The sequence below is a fragment of the Oryza sativa genome, chromosome 9, assembly GCF_034140825.1.
Source record: "Oryza sativa Japonica Group chromosome 9, ASM3414082v1".
Lineage (NCBI taxonomy): Eukaryota > Viridiplantae > Streptophyta > Magnoliopsida > Poales > Poaceae > Oryza > Oryza sativa.
The window spans coordinates 6,374,798-6,391,598 of record NC_089043.1 but is presented as its reverse complement, the minus strand read 5'-3'; the positions used below and the strand labels follow the sequence as shown (position 1 = coordinate 6,391,598).

Genomic DNA, 16,801 nt, shown 5'->3' with positions numbered 1-16,801 from the left:
GTATTTCAATTAATTAATTACATAATATAAATATTTCTCAACTTTTCCTTAATTTTCTCGTCTTTTCTTCCCGTTGCAACGCATGAGCAATTTTTCTAGTCTCAACAAATGAAACTATAAATTCCGAATATATATATATATATATATATATATATATATATATATATATATATATATATATATATATATATTAATTGTCATGGTCTCCTTGATAGAACATGCACGTGATCATTTCATTTATTTGGTTTGTCCGAGAGTTTTTTCATTGTTGTGCTATCTGCCGTTACCCAAGCGCACGATAGTAATATCTACTCCCTCCGTTTCATATTATAACTGGTTTGAATTTTTTCTAATCAAATTTTGTTAAGTTTGATAGAGTTTATAGAAAAATTTAACAATATCTAAAATATTAAATTAGTTTTATTAAACCTAACATTTGTGTTGAAAATATTAATATATTTTTCTATAAATTTAGTTATATTTAAAGAAGTTTGACCTTACTATTTAAAAATAAACCAAAGGTTAAGATTGCTTGAAGGATCCTCCTGCAAAATCAACGCTCGCAGACGCCCAATCTCTCCGCGATCCCTCGCACCGCACGCGCGCACCCTCTCCCCTCTCCCCTCTCCCCTCTCCATCCTCGCATGTGTGTGTGTCCTCTCCCCTTTCGGCTCCCTCCATCACGCCCCTCTTCCCAACCGCTCTCCCCGCTCCCTTCGCCGCCGCCTCCTCTGCTCGCGCGCCTCCGCCCGTCGCGCCGATCCACGCCGCCACCGACAACGATCTCCTCCGCGCTGCCCCTCCGCCCATTGCAACGATATCGCACCGCCCTCCGTGCATCCCCTAACTTGCGCCCCCATCCCTCCCTTCACCATCGGTGGCCGCCTCCCCTTCCAACCTCGCCGCCCTGCGATTCCCCTAAGCGCTGCGCGTTCTCATCCCTCCCCTCACCATTTCCTTCGAACCTCTCCGGCCATCCGCCCTCATCCCTCCCCTCACTATCCCCTTCCAACCTCGCCGGCCATCCACCCGTTGCCCCCTGCCCGTCGGAGATCGACGGCCGCCGGTTTCACTAACCGCCACAATCAACCCCATACCTGAGCCGAGATTATTTGTATTTTGCGGGAGGATCCTGGGAGCAATTTAAATCAATGGTATTATACTGTGTTTATTCATCTCTCGTCTCTGTGTTTATTCAGCCATGTTAGGGATGTGGAACACAATTCTTCGTGTTACTCACTGATTTAACTGAAAATTTCTTTACTGAACGCTTGCAGCATAGTATTTGATTTTGACCAAATCCACTATAGTGATGGCAGATGAACAGTGATACTACTTCAACATCAGAAAATTTCTGGTACGCACCTCTAACTGTTCATGAAGCTGCTTATGAACCTCAATTTGCATTCGCAGAGCTTCTGCCACTTGTAAGTTCCTAAGGAATGGTAGTAGAATGCATGCATCAGAAGTTATAATGACACCAGAAAATCAGACAAACATCTCTTTTCATAATGAAGTATCAAATACTTAGCAACTATTTTCTCAATTTACCTTCCTTAGTCTCTGGAAGATATTTTGCGAGGCGATACTTCTGCACAATGAGGACAGGGAAATTGTGAGCATAAATGAAAACATAAAAGGAAGGTTGATTTTCCAGTAAAAACAATAATTGTATATAAAGTGCTACCTGTAAATGACTCTTTACATGGTAGATGGTCAGGCCTTCTACTTTCATAACTTTCAGAGAAACGTGTACAATTAGGGGATTGAATTTTGGGTGGCTGTTGGTCATGCTCTTAAGATACTCTGAATGATGGTTCAAATAGAAGTTATAAGTTATTCCAGAAAGGTCATGATGATATATATTGCTATTAGAATGTCAGATTAAAAATGCATGCCCAGTAGGTGTTGCTACCTCTGAGGCATGTTAAGTTTTCAGATTGCTGCTCACTGATGCTAATGTGAATTATTGTCTATACTAATTTGCCTATACACCATGCTGCTGAGCTCAGCATAACTTATATTTTACCTGTTAAATATTCAATTTCCTTTAATATTCAATTACTTTGATCCGTCCCCTCTGTCAACGTGACTGGGTACCCCTCTGTCAATTGGTTTATTAGATCAGTGAATAGTGTCGTTCAGAAAAAAAAAATAATGGGTTGATCAATGATCATTGCCATGGGAAACTTTAAAAAAATGCATGTGTTGTAGCTTAGTTTAGTTTTGTGCATTTTAATAATTTCTTGTATTACGGGTCAAAAGAGGACATCGGGGAGTTCATTGTTAGCTGGCCCATCATTCAACATCCTGTGAGCTAACCTCTGGTTAATAAAATTGGATAAAAATATAAGAATTCCTTTCCTTGATTGGTTATAGATAAATTGTTTTATACTCCCTCCGTTTCATAATTAAGACTTTTTAGCATTACCCACATACATATAGATGTTAATGAATCTAAACACATACATATGTCTAGATTCATTAACATCTAAATGAATGTGAGCGTTTCATAATGTAAGACTTTTTAGCATTACCCACATACATATAGATGTTAATGAATCTAAACACATACATATGTCTAGATTCATTAACATCTAAATGAATGTGAGCAATGCTAGAAAGTCTTACATTGTGAAACAGAGGAAGTACTTAACTCAGTGATGACCCCTTTGTAATGCCAGATCTTTGACTGGAATATTACAACTTTGTTTTGTTATCCATTTTATATAAATTCTCATCATAATATGGCTATTTGGATAATGTGTTTCAGTATTGACTTTTACATGACACATGCTCTATGCATCTGTCCATGTTTATTTACTTGTATGAAAATTGCTTCTTTATGATTCTCAGAAATACTAACTAATTCTGACAATCTAAGCTACTGCAGGGCAACGCTGGTGCCAACATCAGCTACCCGCCGCAAACGCCTCTGGATCTCGCATCCCACCACGTCGAGGCAGGGTCGGTTAGGCCGGCAAAACATTGACAGCATCGCCCAACACTCACCACAGGTACATTGCTTCGTCCCATTGCTCCCATAGTGCTCGATGAAATGCCTTTAGGTTTTTTTGGGGGGCTAAAAGTGGAGGCAAAAATGCACTTGAGGCTAGACAATCATGCAGCTGAATGAGTATTGATTACATAACCATGCAGTTTTTGAGAGCCAATTTCTTAACATTGTTTGCAGCTGTTGAATGCCTCGTTTGGTCAAAAAAAATTTCCTTTGTTGTGTGCATGGATTTAGAACTAAAATTCAAATGCCAATAGCAATATGTATTCTGTTTTTTTTCTGACCCTTTCCTAGACAAAAGCAATATTTTTTCTGTATTTTTTTTCCTGAACCTTTCCTACACAGACAATGAGAACAAAAGTAAGGAACTGTCTAAACAGACTGCAACATACACAAAAAAAATATTGTGTATAGTGAGGTTCTCACAAAATAGTCAAGGTATATTATGTTACTAATTAACCAATCTGATGCTTGCTTACGATCCTTCTTTTTGTAATTATTCTTATTATACGTTATATGTAACATTTCGTGTTTTTTTATTGGACAGCAGTAAATTACTTTCGATGTGATACTGGAATCGACCATATGTACCATTACATGTATGCGTTTTTACTTTTTACTTTTAGTTTGCATTCATGAAAATTTCAGTGATCCCATTTAGGGTGATAAAGTGCTCTGTCTGATGATTGGATTGCAGATGAATTGCGATTTGCATTTCATGTTACTATGGCACTATGCTAAGTGAATCTTGTTTACTTTCTTTAATCAAGCACAAGGAAATTGTGTTGGAATTAGGTACTAACTCTGCCTACATAGTAATTTTCAGACTGCATTGCATGACTATAAATACCATCAGTTGGAATTAGATTGTTCTGCAAATATCCATTTCACATTGAGATAGCATTAATTGTGTTTCTCTTTTTTAGATAATGGAATAAAATCCCGGCCTTTGCTCAAGTAGCTACAGCCAATTATTACACAAATTCACACAAACTAGCACACAAAAAAGTCTTAAAAAACACATACAAGTAAGGCTAAAGGAAACACAAGCTAATAAATAAGCACACAAAACAAAGACCCATTGATTATTGAATCCTATTGGTGAACCTCCAACCAAAGTTGGCCAAAAGCTGCATAACTGTTGTCTCAAGTAGTCGACATGCAGATTTTATTAGTTTGATGTCCTCATCACACCTTTATAGTTGAGCCCAAGACCGGAGCCAGCACGTTGCCCTGAAAAGGACCTGCATATAAGATACAGATGCTGATTTGTCAAAAACCATATCATTTCTACTCAACCATAGAGCCTAACATATAGCGGATGCTCCTACAAGAATGAGTTTTTTGGTTCCTTTATCAATACCCACGAGCCAAGCCAATTCCCAAAGATATGGAAATATTGTGTGGAGGATATAAACCAAAAAAAATTTGTAAAGCTCTCCATAGAAACTTTGCATAATGGCATTCCAAAAATAAATGTTGAATAGTCTCATCTTTTATACAGAAACAACATCTCAAACTACCATTCCAATTTTTCCTAGTCAAATTATCTTTTGTTAAAACAACCCCTTTAAATAAGTACCACATAAAAACTTTAATCTTGAGAGGCATCTTAAGTTTCTAAATGATCTTATTCCTCTCAATGTAACCATTGTTGATTAAAGCTAGATACATAGAACGAGCATAGAATTGACCATTTTGATGAAGATTCCATCGGAATATATTACTTTCCTCTGACCAACTAAAGCTCTCCTAACAGAAACATTTAGTGGAACAGTACTCATGACATAAGCAATCGAAAAGTTTCTCCTTCGAACTATTGAATACAGAGACAGGTATCTATCCTTAAAGGAGTAATTTCCTAGCCATTTATCCTCCCAAAATCTGACTTGCTCACCATTATTAACAGTCCAGGAACCCAGATTTAAGAAAGTATTCTTAACTTTCATGAGACCTGACCAAAAATAAAAATCCCCATGTTTCTTCTGAACTTGATTTATTGTTTGATTATTAAGGTATTTTCTTTTCAATAAGTCTTGCCAAACACCTTGCTCATTTATCAATTTAAACAACCATTTACTCAATAAACATTGGTTTTGTATTTCTAAATTCTGAATTACAAGCCCACCCTGATCTTTTGGTTAACAAATAATATCCCATCTTGCAAGTCTATACTTCTTTTTATGATCATCACCTTGCCAAAAGAAGCAAGATCTATAATAATCAATTTTTTTAAGAACTCGTTTTGGGATCTAAAAAAAGATATCATAAACATAACTAGACTTGAAAGCACCGAATTAATCAAAACCAATCTCTCTCCAACTGACATATGTTTACCTTTCCAACTGCTAAGTTTTTTTTCAATTCTTTGCTCAATTGTTTTCCAGTCTTTATTACTTAATTTCCTAAAATGCATAGGAATTCCAAGATATCTGACAGGAAAAACTCCTAGCCTACAACCAAAAATATTGGAATATTGTTCCTGACATTCTTGTGCATGACCAAAACAAAATAATTCACTTTTGGAAAAATTTATCTTTAGGCCAGAAAGCTTTTCGAAGGCTGTTAATAACAATTTCAAATTCTTTTCATTTTCTAAGCCATGTTCACAAAAAATATTGTTACTATATTATGACATTAATATTGTCTTATGCAATGGATGTTTGTAAACAGGGTTTCAGTTCTCTACCATTAGCTTGTGAACTTGTTACCTTGCCATCATCCATCTGCCTCATAGCACCACTTACATTGGTCGGCTGCCAGCCTTGGTCTTCTTCAAGACAAGCATGCTAACACAAGTGGTTTGCGTGGTATCTGAGAAAGAAAGATTGATGGTGCAAATTGCGTGGTATCTGAGAAAGAAAGATTGATGGTGCAAATTATGCGGCAAAAATTGACAGATGTTTGATACATGTCTTTAATGGATTGTATTTGATCATGTAAATTCAGTCTCTATCCGTCGATTTAAAATTGTAGCATTCATTCATAATCTCTGGAGATAATTTTCGTTTTAAAATATAATCTGTCCTACGCATATATATATCATGATTTTTTATGATGCTTTCAAAAGGAAGTGAACAGGAAAGAAAAAGGCAATGTCCTGTTTGTCGTGAATTGGTGGTGATTTATGACATTGGCAATATATTTATAGGGGAGATATGTGATAGGGATCGTGTACAGATTCCATTGGTTGATGGGTGAAATAATAATGTATGTCTAATTTGGTTAACTTTTTACCCAGCGAAAGTGTCATAATTCTTCACGCATGGACGAGTATATTCCTATGATACGTTATGGTCGATGAAGCAGACGAATTAGAGGACAAGGAAGGTGAGCAGGCCAGCGAGGTTGAGAGCATCGTTGCCCATTGAGCTAGTCTACGGAACAATGAGGCTATTGTGTAGTATGGAATAGTATCCATGGGTTGTTCAACCCATTTTGATATAATGGTCAGTTTTTGCCTGGACAGCCGTCCAGGCCGCTTAGATGGCGATTAGGCGCTAGTTTCCATCAACCCGTCTCGTTTAGGGGTTATTCTCTTGGCTAGGCAGGAGAGCCGCTAAACGGTCAAGGATGGTCATAGGCGGTCTAGGTGAGATGGGCCAGGGCGCGACTAGGCGGCGACTTCGCGATGGGGTTGCTGTGAAAATTGGAGGTGATGGCGCGGCCGCGAAATCCAATCGCGCTGGCTCAGGCACATGGGTCCAGCGGCAGCAATAGAAGGGGATTTAGGGTTACAGATCGATCCAGACGTCACCGCCAGCTCCTTTTTCTCTCACACTCGAGGAGATACGCCGCCGCGGTGCTATTCGCCTCCTCGCTGCTGCTTCTCACCGTCGCAATCTCCTCTGCTCCCTGGACGACATGTCTCCTCCTCTGCTAAACACTCCTGCTCGTGGTCTTCCCTAGAAGCGAGCTGTGCCGCCGCCGCCGACCCTAACGCCTAGGCTGCGCAACCGTCGCCCCTGCCCTGCTGGTCTTCTCTGCTACGGACTAATGGCTGAGAAAGGCAGCAAGCAAACGACTTATTATGCCTATGTGCATAGCTGAGTTTTACGGTCCAACTAGGTCACATCGATGACGCTTTGATGAAGCCGCCATAATATGTTATGCACGTCACGATGCAAATAAAAAATATGTTTGTCGTATAATATATTCCGAAGGCCGATAGTTCATCTGATAAAGATATGATCAGGTGATATAATCATTGTGTGCTATATTAAGGTGTGCATATATTTTTCTTGCCCCGTTGCAACGCACGGGCACCATACTAGTATAATATAAAACAGAAATGGAAGGAGCAGTGAACTGGTATGTGGCGAACATCGACCATACAGAAAGAAAGCCCACATCACACCTACCAATGCGTCCATAGCGTCAGACTTGAGGAAGAGACAGAAATCCCAAATTCTCCTCCTGCCGCGGCAGTGCCTAGCCGCCGCTTGTCTTCACCAAATCCGGCAGCTTCGCCATACCCACAGCTCCACTTCTTTTACGCCCCTCGACATCCTACGCTCTCCAGCAACCCTCCCCTTCCATGTGCTGCGTTGGTGCCTTCACTCACCCCGCAGCACACCTGTTCGACGAAATGCCTACGCCCTGCAGCTGCCGGAGTCTGGTGTTGTTGTGTCATATTGTCATTCATCGAGGATTGCGCTATCAGGGTAGAGGCGGGGCCACGGAGACACTGAGCTTCCTTCTTGCTCTGCCAAGATTTGGCATGGCGGCGGGCAATGAAGATGGAGTGCCGTTGGCCGCTAGCTGCCTTAGAGGTTGTACGCCGAGTTGGGATTTGAAAATTTGATTCCTATTTTTCTCGTCAAATGCAATGGGCTATATTGGCATGCCTGAAAAAGATAACATGTGGCAGTACTGCTGCCTAAAGGTTTGATGAGGAATTTAGAGCAGAATCGCGACAAGATTCAGTCCTCGCTCTTATGAGGCCCTGAGATGACGCTGAGAGGAGATAGAGTAGGACCCGCTGGAGGTAATTTATGCAACTAAGGTACCCACTGGATCCTCAAGGATGAGAAAAAAAATCAGAGATGGAAAACACCCGTATTCATGTGTGTGGTTGGCAGGCAACGTAGCATCATCGTCTCCACAACTGCACAATCTAAGAGACTGACGTGGCCACCATGTTTGCAGGGTATCTGTGAATAATCCTTAGTCTTGGCCTTGCCGTTATATTTAGCACCACTCGTTAGTCTAGTACTTTTTTCATATAAATATCAGAGTCCTTTCTCAATAGTGGTTCTTGGCTTGCGATGGTCTTGAATGGCTTTATTGTTAGCTTAGGAGCTGCTACACATGGCAATCAAGATGCCGCGACACTGATGTTCTGAAGAGGAAGAAACTTCAGTACATGGATAGGCCAGTTTTAAACGGATGTCGGTTACATGTACAGATGGAGGAAGAAAGTTTTGTATTTTTAAAAAGGTTAATTGGATCCATGCCGCTGCAACTTTACCGAATTAAAAAAATGCTGCTTCTAACACTTTTTCAGTCTCATCTCTCACGCCGTCTCCGTTGCCATCCTCATCCCCTCCAGCCCCCAGGCATTCACGCGGCCGGAGCGGAGGACAGGCCGGAGCGGTTGCGGCCGGGCCTGGCGTGGTTCGTGGCGGAGTCGTCGGACACGCACGCGGAAGCGAGGTGGGAGAGCGGCAGGCGCGGACGCCTCCGCGCCAGCGACGAGGAGGGAGGTGCCACGCCGGTTCATAGGCTCCATTAAATACTCCTCCAACCCCGAGACACGCAGATAAGACCAAATCGATCGATCTCTTCGCCTAGCTCCATATGCGATTGGGGTGCGGCTTAAGCAACTCCAGCTCAAAGTTTCTCCTTGCGGCTTTCTCACGCACTAGTATATGCTCTTCCACTAGCAAGCAAGCTTCTCTCATGTCGTGAGCTGTAGATTAGGGGGAGATTTGTTCTTTTTGGTCTGGTTTTTTTGTGGTTTCTTGATTGTTGGGGGTAATGGCGCACCGGGGCGGCCGGTTCTTGGAGGTCGCCGGGGTGGCGGTGCGGCCGGCCGCGGACGGGAAGGCATTGCTGCCGCTGCTGCCGGCGGCGGCGCCGTCGCCAGTGCTGCCGTCGTGGGACCCCACCGCCGCGACGCCGTGCTCTTGGGTCGTGGCAGGGGGTGACGTGCTCGCCGCAAAGCCGGGTCAGCCTGTCGTGGCTCCCGCCGCAGCTCCGCAACCTCGACCGCTTCGACTCCAACATCAAGCAGATGGCCGACAACGGCAGGCTATAGGCTGCAGCCGCTCCTCACAAGGCTGCTCCACGGCGAACCGGACACGCAGCCACGCAGGTCGCCATGGCCGACTACCTCGGCGAGCTCGCGCTGGCGAACGACGACAAGGCCACGGTTGCCGAAGCCACCCGTGGCCGTGGAGAGGAGGGGGATAAGGATGTGAACGGAGACGGCGTGAGAGATGAGATGAAAAAAGTGACTGGAGTAGCATGGTTCCAATTTTAGAAATTTCCAGTGGCACGTAGCCGATATGATGAATAGCAGTGATATTTTTTTAATTTGGCAAAATTGCAGTAGCATGGATCCAATTAACCCTGGAATTTTATGTGATTCTTAACGCAACACATATAGAAAGGATGTGTGTCGCCTGCTAACATGTGGTGGTGGTGTTTCCATTGGAATGGAATGGATGGGGATAAGTGAAAAATCAAAAAGGGCATGGCAATTGGTGGGTTAGAACTGAACTGTGAGGAGCTTCAGAGACTATGGAGCAAGGTGTAGCTGGAGAAAACGTGTACAACACAGAGAGACTGCACAGCTACGGAAGTGGTAAACACCAGTGCTAGTATATGTATGGATTGAAGGTAACGTAGCATTTGCCTTCACCACAACTCTGCAAGTCACCAGCATGGCTATCAAGCTTACAAAATATCAGTGAGAAATCCTGAGTCCTAAGCTCATATGCCCATGTAGCTGTATCTGTCAATATTTTCCTTTTAAGTTCACTTACTGGTAGTGATTTCTTCTCGTCTTCCTCTCGCCTCCATATCTAGCTTTCCTGGGCTGAGCATGTCTTCTCATGTTCTGTCTTTCAGGTTCTTTTCTTCTCGTGCCACTGCACTGCACCTAAGGAGGAGAGAGCTGAAGTTGCTTCCATTCCCATCTTTTCCCTGCAGCTCTAGTTCAGCTCCTAACACTTGTTCACAGCAAAGTCATCTCCTGTTAGTTTCATCTGCAGGACCTAGAGAACAAACATTACTTCCGGCTGATTCCCGTTCTTCTCTCCCTCATGGCATCACTGATAACGGTACAAGAAAGGAAGGAAGGAGGAGGAGGAGGGGGAGAAAGAGGAAGGAGACAGCAAAAGATGAAGGGGAGTGTGTTCCATCTGCGGAGGAAGTGTCCATTAGGGTAAATACTCTTTATGAGAGTGGCGACCCCATTGGGAAGAAGGAGTTGGGCCGGTGCGTGGTACAATGGCTAAAGCAGGGTATGCACTCAATGGCTATAAAATATGCTTCCACAGAAATGCAGAACGATGGAGCAACATTCTTACTGGATGGTGGATCATCTGAAGACAACCTCGGATTTGTGATGCTTGCACAGCCTTATCTATCAGCAATTCCCATGCCCAAGGGACAGGAGGCGCTCTGCCTCAAGGCCTCTACTCACTATCCTACCCTCTTTGACCACTTTCAAAGGGAACTCCGTGATGTTCTGTTGAAACAACAGAACCAGGGTCTTATTTCTGATTGGCGCACCACTCAATCTTGGATGCTTCTGAAAGAATTGGCTAACTCAGCTCAGCATCGAGCAGCTGCCCGCAAACCTAAAGCTCCTACTACGCACAGTACTCTTGGCATAAGTCTTGATAAGACAAGGTTGATGCAGACCAAAATTGAAGACTTTGTCAAGAAAATGTCAGACCTTCTACATATAGAACGAGATGCGGAGCTGGAGTTTACACAAGAAGAACTGAATGCCACCCCTGTGATGGATGGGAACTCAAAGAAGCCACTCAAACCAGTAGAGTACTTAGTCACTCATGGGCAGTCACAGCAAGAGCAGTGCGATACCATTTGCAATTTGAATGTTATCAGCAGTTCAACTGGTCAGTGCATTATACTCTTTTTATATTGTTCGTTGGTTAGTAATTCTAAATATGTGCTGCCAGGATAGTGATTTTTATCTGCTTCTTTTTGGTTAGTACCGTAGTAAGATATGGCTGCTTATATTTATGCATGCAAATATGCATATGCAGATAAGACTAACTTGAGGTTTGATACTCGATTTTGCTATACGAACTAAAGTTTCTCCTATTTATTACTTTGTTTTAAATCTTGTTTTGTGCAGGGTTGGATGGCCAGCATCTGGTCCTATTTAGAGTGAAAGATAACCATAGATTGCCTCCAACCACACTCTCTCCTGGGGATATGGTTTGTATCAGGACATGTGATAACCGGGGGGAAATTACCACATCTTGCATGCAAGGCTTTATATATAATCTTGGTGAGGATGGTTGCAGCATTACCGTGACACTGAAATCCCGCCGTGGTGATCCTACGTTCTCCAAGCTTTTTGGGAAAAATGTGCGGATTGACAGGATTCAGGCATTGGCTGACGCACTTACATATGAGGTAATGCAATTTAGTTGATGTAACCCCTAGTCCCATGCATCCCTTCCTTTAGATGCATGAGATGGGTGTTAGCATTCTGAGCCATGTCACAGAAGTATCAGTCTGTTTGGACCTAAAAGGCTAAAAGTAATTTCTTCCCCATACAATACCATTTAATTGTTAGTAATCTTTTTTCAAGAGGTAATGCAATTTAGGCACCTAGGCACCTAGCCTAACAAAACCATTTAATTGTTAATACTTGATACTATGCAACATTACCCTTTCGAAAATTTGAGCCATATGTATGCAACATATCATATACATATGTATATATCATATGTATATGATATGCAACCTAGGTACCTAACTTACATGTTTATAAAAGGAGTGGTAAGGATTCTTAAAGTTCCGAACTTTCTGCATATGATAAATCAAACCTAAATATGTTATGTAGGAATGCTAGGTATGAAGACAATTGAGATGTAAAAATAAATTAGTTTATTACTGATCTTGCTGTTTTAAAAATTAAAATCAGTATCCCCAAAAGTAAGTGGTTACCGCTGTGTCTGAATTAAATTTTGTTTGTGTCAATCCAGTATTTATTTTCTTGTGCGAGTGTCATGCTAACGTTGGTGTGGTATAATGAATTTTGTTACAAATGATTGTCTATTAGCAATTGGGGCTAGGTCTAGTTTCTGAGTAGAAAACTATGGATTTTTTAATTTAATTTGAAATTTGCATAATCTGATGAAACTAAACACTGGCTTCTAACATAAATATTTGCATGGAAGAAGTGATCAGGACAGGACTTTTTTGTTGAAAACTGGACTGGCTAATGTTAGGTGTTCTGTGATCACAGATTATTTCATTCTTTCCTACAAGGTTGAAAATATGTTGATTTTGTTTCAAGTTTTACTAAAAGGATGAACAAAGCTTGAACGTTTAGCCTATTGGTTTGTGTATGATTTGGCAGCGAAATTGTGAAGCACTGATGCTTCTTCAAAGGAAAGGTTTACAGAAAAAGAATTCTTCCATTGGAGTAGTAGCCACTCTGTTTGGGGACAAGGAAGACATGATGATGATGGAGCAGAATAATCTGGCTGATTGGGGAGAATCAACAATACATGATGATGAGCTATTGAAAAAGAACAAATATGACTTTGATGCCTCCCAGTTAAAAGCTATCACACTAGGCTTGAACAACAAAAGGCCTGTCCTAATAATCCAAGGACCTCCTGGCACGGGCAAGACTGGTTTGCTTAGTTATCTCATTGCATGTGCTGTCCGAAAGGGTGAACGCGTTCTCGTAACTGCTCCAAGCAATGCAGCAGTTGATAACATGGTGGAGAAGTTGTCAGATACTGGACTGGACACAGTACGAGTTGGAAATCCTGCTAGGATATCTCCATCTGTTGCTTCAAGGTCCTTGGGAGAGCTTGTGAACAGAAGACTTCAGAAGTTCACAGAAGAGTTCGAGAGGAAAAAATCCGACTTGAGAAAGGACTTGAAGCATTGCATACAGGATGATACATTAGCCGCAGGTATACGTCAACTGTTGAAGCAGCTTGGGAAGAACTTTAAAAAGAAGGAAAAGGAAATAATCAGAGAGGTCCTTTCAAATGCTGATGTTGTCCTATCAACTAATATTGGGGCAGCTGACCCACTTGTGAGGAGGATTGGTTGCTTTGACTTAGTAATTATTGATGAAGCAGGACAAGCAATCGAACCCTCATGCTGGATCCCTATCTTACAAGGAAAAAGATGCATTCTTGCTGGTGATCAACGGCAGCTTGCACCTGTTGTTTTATCAAGAGAGGCTATGCAAGGTGGACTAGCAATGTCTTTACTCGAAAGAGCTTCATCGTTGCATAATGAACTACTGACAACGAAATTAACAACACAATACAGAATGCATGATTCAATTGCCAGTTGGGCATCTAACGAGATGTATGATGGTTTTCTCAAATCCTCCCCATCCGTTGCTTCTCATCTTCTTGCTGATTACCCATTTATCAAGGTACTGATGCTCTCTGTTCCTGTTTCCATAAACCTATCAGAATTTTGCAGGGGGTAGTTTTTCTCATGCCAGTTGCCGAAAAGCATGAAGATGAAATGCCCTTTTATTTTCAATGCCTTTTGAGTTTTAATATTAGTTTCTTAGGGATTTCATTTTTTTATTCTACATAAAATGTATCTGGTCTTGTTGATAGTTTAAATTGGGGTTTGGTTCCATTTTTACATAATTTTTCATGTTGATTTCATGCCTAAATGAACATGGTTTGTGTGATGCCCTTGTTCATGAGCATACTTCAATTTTATTTTCATGAACCACAATTAAGTTTGCATGAAGATGAAGGGTATAAATTGTATGGAGATTTTCTGTTGCTATATGACTTAAAGTGTAGGCAATACTAAGACTTCCTCCGTTTTGAATTCAACATAATGTGAACTGCTTTCAATATAATTGGAGCTTAATCCCCTTTTGTGTAAATAAGTCTTGCCAAATGGAAGCTAAGAGATGATATATGAGACATATGTTGATTACAATTTTGCATGGCTGTAACTACGAAATGTTCTAGGTCATAATAATTATACTAAAATGGATGTTGGTCATGGCTTGCTTTATAACGGAGTCTCTCAAATGTTGTTTCCTCTCTGGATCTACGTATACATATGTGTTGTTTGTAGGAATAATTTGGTACAGGAACACAACCTCTATGAATGTATATGCAGAGGCTGATTTATTTGATGCAAATCATGTATGCAGTTTTTTGTATTCAGGGATGATTATTTTGGCATTTTTAACCTTATAACTTAAGTTTTATGTATTTGAGATCCATTGCAATAGGTAGGTACAAATGCATCTATTAAAGGTGTGGAGGTCCGAATTGTTATCCAGAAACAATTGCATTTGTTTTAAAAGATTGATTATATTTTATGGTTGATTAATGTATGCATCATATTGATAATGGATTAAAATTACCGTCTTTCAGGAAACTTGGATAACTCGGTGTGCCTTTCTTTTACTTGACACTCGTATGCCGTACGGAAGTTTGAATATTGACTGTGAGGAGCATTTAGACCCTGCTGGTACAGGATCTTTTTATAACAATGGCGAGGCAGATGTAGTTTCACAGCATGTTTTGAACCTTGTACAATGTGGTATGTGCCTGTTTTCCTTTAATTAATTACACCACACTTAGATTTTGTGTTCAACTTGCAGCACACTTTGTATCCTAATTTTTTATTTGCCCGTAGTTGTTTTATTCCTAATGCTGCACAGATTATTGATGAATGGACTGCTGAAAACAATTTGTGCAGGTGTCTCTCCAACCGCGATTGCCGTCCAGTCACCTTACATTGCGCAAGTACAACTATTAAGAGACAGGCTAGAAGATTATCCAGAGGCTTCTGGTGTTGAGGTTTCAACTATAGATAGCTTCCAAGGGAGGGAGGCAGATGCCGTGGTCATATCAATGGTACACACTTCCTTTGCTGTCTTTATAGGGTAGTCCTTCTTGGTTTGCTGTAAGGTGACCGTGGTACTTCAAATGCCGTGTTGAACCATATAATCTCATGTCAATAAAAGTTGCAGGTCATTCTTAACCCAACTTTAATACTTCTATGAAGGCTCTAAGATATTTCTATTCAATCCTGTTAGGTTCGTTCAAACACTTTGGGAGCTGTAGGATTCCTTGGCGACAACAGGCGCATGAATGTGGCCATCACAAGGGCACGCCGTCATGTCGCACTTGTCTGTGATAGTTCTACAATCTGCAACAATGCTTTTCTGGCTAGGCTCCTTCGCCATATCCGTCAGCACGGCCAGGTTAGACATGTTGAACCTGGTTCCTTTGGCGGGGATTCTGGTCTTGGCTACACTCCACCTGCCTTGCCCTCAATCAGTTAGTTTTTCGATTGCAACTTGTCGGTGTTGTTTCTGCGTGTATATATAACCACGATTTCTACTGCTAAAATTGAGAGGTCGATCTATCATGGCCCTAAATATGAGTCTGGCAGATGGGAAAATATAACGTCAATTGATTGGCAGACTTGCATTGATGATCTAACCAGGTTGTCAACCATGCATTTTCAATCCCGAAACAAAAACATCAGTTTCGTGTCCTGTAATATGCTGCTGCTTGTTGCTGGATGATGGGTTCCTTGTGAATGTGAATGTTTGTAATTTGTATATTCCGCTACAGAGATGTACAGCAGCTTGAAATCCCACGATTGTTTACAACTTTTGTCACGATCGATGAGTTCAGTAGAGATGTTAATTCTGCTCTCCAGTGCAATTCTTGTTTTCAAACATGATTTTTTTTTTCCGAAACAACCCGCACAAGATAGTGCGACGTTTCTCTTGATATAGCAGGAAAACATACAAGTCTATAGTCCTGGAAGACTATAGTCAGGAAAAAAAAAAGATAGCTACACCACGTGTCTATATCTGATCCTACTACTGAAAACAAAACAAGTACATGACACCCCGGGGAATGGTTCTTCTAAAGGACGCCTCGACACTCCGGGGAATGGTTCTTCTAAAGGACGCCTCAAAGAAGAGAACAACGTTAAGAGTGCTGCCAGTATGTGTTTGGTTCGTGGTCATCCCGTAATTTCTTGTTTAGTTGGGTGGATGAGAATGGATTGAATGAAAACAACAACATAGTAACTAATAATAAAATATGTTAATTATTATTAATGTAGCCATAATTTATACTAATTAACAACAAATAGACTAATTATATTTAATCAACACTAATTTTGATAAGTTAATTACTAATTAACAACAAAATACATTAACTATTGCTATTCAATAACTAATAATCAAGATTAGCAAAGGTGGATTTCCTCATCCGGCCAATTTGGCCGGATACACTTATCCAACATTTTTGTGGGATATTCCCCTATCCACCCTCGCCCACTAACCAAACACACTTAAAAACTGGATCACCATATTCCATCTAGGGTTATCCGTCCAACCAACACACCCTTAGGGAACAAAGATGTGGTTTTCACCTAAACAAACCACTGGGAGAGAACAAACACAACAACACCCAAGAGGAATGTGCTGCCCATAGGCATCGCCATTGTCGGCCTGAAGGCTACGCTTGCGCCCATAGTTTCCCTATTCTCTCGCATCATTGAATGCATGTCAGCTCCAGCAGTCACCACCAGCTAATCCCCTTC

At 41.3% G+C, this 16,801-nt stretch overlaps 1 protein-coding gene and 1 long non-coding RNA gene across 5 annotated transcripts; both read left to right on the top strand.

Annotated features, from left to right (window-relative positions):
• The first annotated feature begins 669 nt into the window (after window positions 1–669).
• On the top strand, window positions 670–6,071 carry LOC4346451 (uncharacterized). The gene is made up of 4 exons (XR_010735169.1): window positions 670–1,154; window positions 1,278–1,357; window positions 2,894–3,017; window positions 5,690–6,071. It is a non-coding gene; the product is annotated as an uncharacterized lncRNA (long non-coding RNA).
• A 2,476-nt stretch (window positions 6,072–8,547) lies between these two features.
• On the top strand, window positions 8,548–15,863 carry LOC4346450 (DNA polymerase alpha-associated DNA helicase A). 4 transcript variants are annotated; one of them, XM_015756459.3, is made up of 8 exons: window positions 8,548–9,929; window positions 10,091–10,141; window positions 10,234–11,106; window positions 11,349–11,632; window positions 12,585–13,628; window positions 14,605–14,773; window positions 14,933–15,090; window positions 15,273–15,863. In XM_015756459.3, exons 3-8 carry the CDS (start codon window positions 10,488–10,490, stop codon window positions 15,519–15,521), a joined length of 2,523 nt encoding a protein of 840 aa, XP_015611945.1. In that variant the 5' UTR covers window positions 8,548–9,929; window positions 10,091–10,141; window positions 10,234–10,487; the 3' UTR covers window positions 15,522–15,863. The 4 variants fall into 4 exon arrangements, with proteins under 4 accessions (XP_015611945.1, XP_025876045.1, XP_066160234.1 ...); XM_026020260.2 differs by having other exon boundaries at window positions 10,091–11,106; XM_066304137.1 differs by having other exon boundaries at window positions 9,294–9,859; window positions 10,091–11,106.
• Window positions 15,864–16,801: the final 938 nt, after the last annotated feature.